We start from the raw sequence: 5,908 nt of genomic DNA on the forward strand, positions 1-5,908 counted from the left end.
TGTATAGTGCCTGGCACATAGTGAACACCCCAGAAAAGCTGCTCTTAGGGGCTATATTATTGTTCTCATCTTTATTCTCAAATCTTTTCTTTCCTCCGTATAGCTATTGCCTGTCCTTGGTTTTGGTTGTTAGCGTGTGTATATCGAGGGAAGATCTGAGAATCATATTAATAGCTTCCCACATACTTACTCAGGGGATCCCAAGCAGGGTGAAGCAGGAGGAGCAGTTGAAGGGGGTGGATGAGGGAGAGAGAGGTGCCTTGGTGCTTGTCTGCTCTGTCAGGAACAGGTCAGGGCACCCTTGGAGGTGGGGGTTGGAATCCGCTTTGGGAGTAGATGATAGGTCCTTTCGGGGCTCTCAAGGTAGAAAGAAGGCTGGGTGTGTGTGGGAAGTGGAGCCTGGGTATTAGTAGTTGGGTGGGCTTCCCTGGTGGCTCTGATGGTAAGGAATCCGCCTGCAGTGCAGGAGACTGGGGTTTGATCACTGGGTGGGAAGATCCCGTCGAGGAGGGCATGGCAACCCACTCCAGCATTCTTGCCTGGAGAATCCCCATGGACAGAGGAGCCTGGCGGGCTACAGTCCATGGGGTGGCAAACAGTCGGACACACAGTAGGGCAGATGAAGACACACAGAGGTAGGTGGAGAACCAGGATAGATGGGAGAACTGTGTGGACAGGAAGGGCTGCTAGATGCCTTTACCGCTGGGAACTATGGATCTGTCCCATGGGTCTGGGGTTAGTGGGCCTTTGGGGACGTCGGGGAAAGAATTCCAAGCTAACTGTGGGAACAGAAGCCTGATTGCAGTGGACAGACGGGCTGAGTTGGGGGTGAGGAAAGGGAGGGAACATTCTTGGGGTCACTCCAGAAGTAGACTCTTTGTCCTGTGCTTCAGGGAAATGGCATTTTGCATTACAGAATTCTGCACTGTTGTATCATTGAACTTGTGCATGGAACCTTCTAGATGCACAGTGCAGAGGCAAGACGGGAGCAGTAGAGGCAGGTCAGGCTGGATGAGACTTGGATGACACCAAATAAAGTGGTTATTGCAGCCAAAGTATGATTTAGGCTCATATTTAAGTAATTAAGTATATTTCATCCAGCTCCAAAGAAGGATAAGCCTTCTTTTTCGTAAACCAGACTAGTTTGGGACTCAGTGAGAATGGAGTAAAAGGAGGAAATTAGTTGAGTTTGGGTCTGTTTTATTATATGTACAATTTTAAAAAATAGTTCCTACTTTTTTATTCATTGTGTGCTTCTGTGTATCCTTTTTTTTTTTTTTTTAAGGTGAGGACAGCAGCTTTGAGAGCGGTTCTGAAGCTGAATCTGGTGAGTTATCTGTGTATGTTTTTCTTTAATAACAGAATTCTAGTTAAACATGGACACCTTTATTTTTATTTTACTGTAAAGCCCATGTCACTGATATTGCTCGAGGACATAGTAATTACAAGTGTCCTTTTGGTGAAGTACCGAAGAGTACTTATATGGTAAATAATTTCTAGTTGGCAAGTAAAGTGGCAAAACAGGATGAGCTGAGGAAGACAGACAGGAAATGGTTGCTATTAGTGAGGCAAACACTTCACCTATTCTTCCATTAGCCTGTGTGTTTTTTTCTTAGTTGTCATATGAATTTCATATGACATGATTTCAACCTTTTTTTTTTTTTTTCGTAGATAATGAAGAGGCAAAACCAGAAAAAACAAGTGAGTATATCCTTCCTTCTTCTGACTTTCTTTTTTGTTACTGAAAGGAAGAAAGAAGGATAGGCTTTGAGATTTTTAAGTTGCAAGTGGCTTGTTTATGATCTTTTTCTGTGTCAGATTGGGTTCAACACTGGGAAATGAATAAGCATTTTGAAAATTTGAGCTCAGTACACTTGGAATACAAGGGGTGTGTTCCTGGTCTTCGTGTGCGGCTTTGCTCTGCGGTTCCCAAAGGAGAAGAGATTGAGGGACTGACCAAAATCTACAGCCACAGCCTCTGCTTCCTCCCGTGGTGGGCACTGCTCACAGTTAATCACAGACTAGAGTGTTCACTGCTGAAAATGTGGTACCATATGTGGTTTAAAGTTTCTGGCTTGCTGTTCTGGCTGTTTATGAACAACTTGAGTCATGAAACCACTGTAAAGACATAGATTCTAAATATAAAATTTGCTTTTGGGCCAAAGTTTTGTGAAGAACTTAAGTTGCATGACTAAGCTTTTATTTTAACTGATTTTATTATGCTTTAGGATTTTTTTCCCTCCCAGTTCTTAGACTATTATCTGCTTATGAACACAAATACTATAACAAGGCAGTCAGGGGGTGTCTTTATAATATTTTAAAATAACTGAAGTCTTTTCACTCAGAAATCTTGTATTTAATCTAATTCTCTCTGCAGTTTCCCAGTGGGGAATCCATGAAGGTAACTGTAAGCTCCTTGCAGTCATGTTGTGTATAGATAAGAACCTGTAGTTATTTCTGTATCACACTTGTGGAGTAGATGTCACCATCTGATACCCATAAGGAATAATGTATACCAGCCTTCCTACTTCCAATCCTCCTTATACATAATAAGGATTATTTCATCCAATTAAATGCAATCAGAAGTCCAGCCTCCATAGATTGGACTAGAATAGAAATGAAGTCAGAGGCTGTGTCTTGGGATCAGTTCTTTGTTGTCCCTGGTTAATAACTGAGTAAATGGCCATGGAGACACTGGATCCAGAGGCAGGGCCCCCAGGGTCCTGGCAGCCAGGTTTGGCCCAGGGCCTCATCAGGGTGGCAACCAGGTGGAAGGCATTAGGAGTCCATGAGGCTCAAGCTAGGCTCAGATTTGGATGGGAGGCTGGAGTCAGTGCTGTCAGACAGGGCACATGTAGGTCAGGAGCCGCTGGACCTGGCCCTTGGCCATATGAGACACCTGGATGTCCAGGGCTGTCCACAGGGCCCTGCCTTTCCCCAAGGTTATTCTCTTTGTTAAAAGACCTTTTATCCTCCACCTTGGGGAAGAGGTCAAAAAGATACCCCCCATTCACCTCCATTCTGAGGTCAGATGGGAGGACCAAATAGGCTACCCTGGGTTGCTTGCTTCTCTGTGGGTGGGCCAACTGGTTGTGCAGGCCCACCCATCATCCTTCTGATTGGATATACCTTCTATTCTGAGCCCTGAAGTCACCTGAATCACATGGATTAAAGAGAAGCCGAGAATTATGTATTGGAGAGAAGTGCATCAGTTTCTCTGCTTTGGCTGGGAAGACCTGCTGGAAGACTGTGCTGGGCAGTTAGGCTTCTCTAACAACTTTCGTTTTCTCAGCTCCCCAGGCAAATAGCAAGACACAAAAACATGGTATGTGGATGAAATGCAGTGTAGATGATCAGATCAGATCAGATCAGATCAGTCGCTTAGTCGTGTCCGACTCTTTGTGACCCCATGAATCGCAGCACGCCAGGCCTCCCTGTCCATCACCAACTCCCGGAGTTCACTGAGACTCACGTCCATCGAGTCAGTGATGCCATCCAGCCATCTCATCCTCTGTCGTCCCCTTCTCCTCCTGCCCCCCATCCCTCCCAGCATCAGAATCTTTTCCGGTGAGTCAACTCTTCACATGAGGTGGCCAAAGTACTGGAGTTTCAGCTTTAGCAGCATTCCTTCCGAAGAACACCCAGGGCTGATCTCCTTCAGAATGGACTGGTTGGATCTCCTTGCAGTCCAAGGGACTCTCAAGAGTCTTCTCCAATACCACAGTTCAAAAGCATCAATTCTTCGGCGCTCAGGCTTCTTCACAGTCCAACTCTCACATCCATACATGACCACAGGAAAAACCATAACCTTGACTAGACGAACCTTTGTTGGCAAAGTAATGTCTCTGCTTTTGAATAAAATATTTAGGATTTTATGATGCTTTTTAGGATAGCGGCTGTGGAATAAGATTGAAAGATTTTCTGGTGCAGGACTTGGATCGGTGTTTCAGAACCTTCAGATCTATGGTATTCTGAGTCCAGAATTCTGAATACGTTTAGTTTCTATTTTCTATTTCATTTTAATGCTGTTTTTAAAATCTGGTTCTGTCTTTCAACCCCTGGTCCCCATGTGATGTCCTGAGAGCAGGCAGCTTGTGTAGCAAGGACTGGAGCCAGGGTCCTGGGTGGGCAGAGAGGGGGTCCACTGCTTCTGGGCATTGGTGGTGGCCTGGACCTTCCACGTGTGCTCAAGATGCCTGTCTCACTAATGGGACTTATCCTCCCAAAGGTTGTTCAGATCTTTCAAATATAAAACCAAGTATTCAACACATTAGGTCATCTCCCAAGTGAAGGGTTATTGTCTGCTTCAGAATTATTAATGTTTTTGAGTTTCACACATCACCATAGCAAAATAATAGCACTCACTGACTGCTTGCCGAGTGCCAGGCGCAATCCCTACCTATAATTTAATTTTCTGTCTTTCTGGGGAGTGGTATTACGTTAACTCTCATTTAACAGATGAGGAAAGTAATAGACAAAGATTTCATACGTAACTAAGCCTAAACTTATGCAACCAGTATCTGGTGTAGATAATAGGAAGATTCACCACTGTTCCCTTTCATAATGTATTTTTGTATTCTGTGATTCTAGTCATTCAGAAAATGAACACTTACCAGGCCCTGGGATTACAGTCCTTGTGAAACTTACATTCTAGTGGGGAGAGAGACAGGAAGCAGAAACACTGAGCTTATCATGTGCGAGGTGGTGAGCAGTGCCCTGATGAAAATGAAAGGGGGAAGAGATGTGTCAGGGAGAGGGGTGGTACGTCATGAAAGCCTCTCTGATAAGGTGATATTTGAGCAGAGACGGCAGGGATGTGACTGGGTGAGCAGTGTGAATATTCAGCCTGGGAGACGGTGAGTGCAAAGGGCCTGAGGCAGGAGCATGCTTTGGTGTGGAGAGTGGTTCAGAGTGACTTGAGGGCAGTAAATGCAGGGAGGCTGACCAGAGACGAGTAGTGGGGAGCCAATGGAAAGAGTCTACATGCTAAATCAGACACTCTTACAAGACAGTTCCAGCTTAAACATGCCTAAAATCAGACATCAGTTCCTCTCTTACTGCTCCGCTCATCTCTAACTATACTAAGCTGAAGGGCTGATGCCAGTCAGGCTTTGTCTTGGGGATATCAACTCCAGCTTAGTTCCCGACTTCGGACCACTCTGAGGGACTCTTCACTGGGGCCTGCGGCTGTCCAGCCGGAGACACTGGTCTAGCCGAGGAGTGACTGGTGAAGAGTTTGTCCCTGACCACCTGTGCCCTGAGCTCTCTTTGTCTTCACAGATGGGAAACTAGGAGAGTCTTCCACCGAGGAAGCGTCTGCTCAGGGTAAGAGTGAGGCAGTGCCCTTGCCCTCTTATCTTCTCTAATGTATCCTGTTCACCCTGTGCCTGTGTGAGATGAGAGAGCTATTGTTTCAGTGTCAAAAGATCAGCTAAAGACTTAATGTGCCAAAGTAGGGTGCATGGAAACTTTCACATTCAAGCTTATTTTCCTGCTTTATACCAGGGGTCCCCAACCCCTGGGCCACTGTCTGGTACCATTAGGAGCCGGGCCACACAGCAGGAGGTGAGCGGTGAGCTAGCGAGCAAAGCCTCATCTATATTTACAGCCACTTCCCGTTGCTTGCGTTACCGCCTGAGTGCCACCTCCTGTCAGAGCAGCGGTGGGACAAGATTCTCATGGGAATACAGACCCTACTGTGAACTGCCCATGGAACTAGGTTGCCCACTCCTTGTGAGACTTTAATGCCTAATGATCCGATTCTGCCATGTGATGTGTTGTATAAGTATTTCATTATATATCACAATGTCATAAAAATAGAAATGAAGTACACAATAAATGTAATGCACTTGAATAATCCCAAAACACCCCCCCCACTGCACCCCCTCTACCGCCCCCCGTCCTACCA

At 45.7% G+C, this 5,908-nt stretch overlaps 1 protein-coding gene across 1 annotated transcript in view; it reads left to right on the forward strand.

Annotated features, from left to right (window-relative positions):
• Positions 1-5,908, forward strand: part of LOC104988541 — a 41,510-nt gene that overhangs the window by 19,383 nt on the left and 16,219 nt on the right. Inside the window, exons 5-7 of the mRNA XM_010839900.1 lie at positions 1,286-1,327; positions 1,672-1,701; positions 5,281-5,325. Of these exons, the coding sequence (XP_010838202.1) occupies positions 1,286-1,327; positions 1,672-1,701; positions 5,281-5,325 (117 nt within the window). The remainder of the gene's footprint in view (positions 1-1,285; positions 1,328-1,671; positions 1,702-5,280; positions 5,326-5,908) is intronic.

This window comes from Bison bison, unplaced genomic scaffold (genome assembly GCF_000754665.1).
Source record: "Bison bison bison isolate TAMUID 2011002044 unplaced genomic scaffold, Bison_UMD1.0 scf7180017864135, whole genome shotgun sequence".
Taxonomy (NCBI): Eukaryota; Metazoa; Chordata; class Mammalia; order Artiodactyla; family Bovidae; genus Bison; species Bison bison.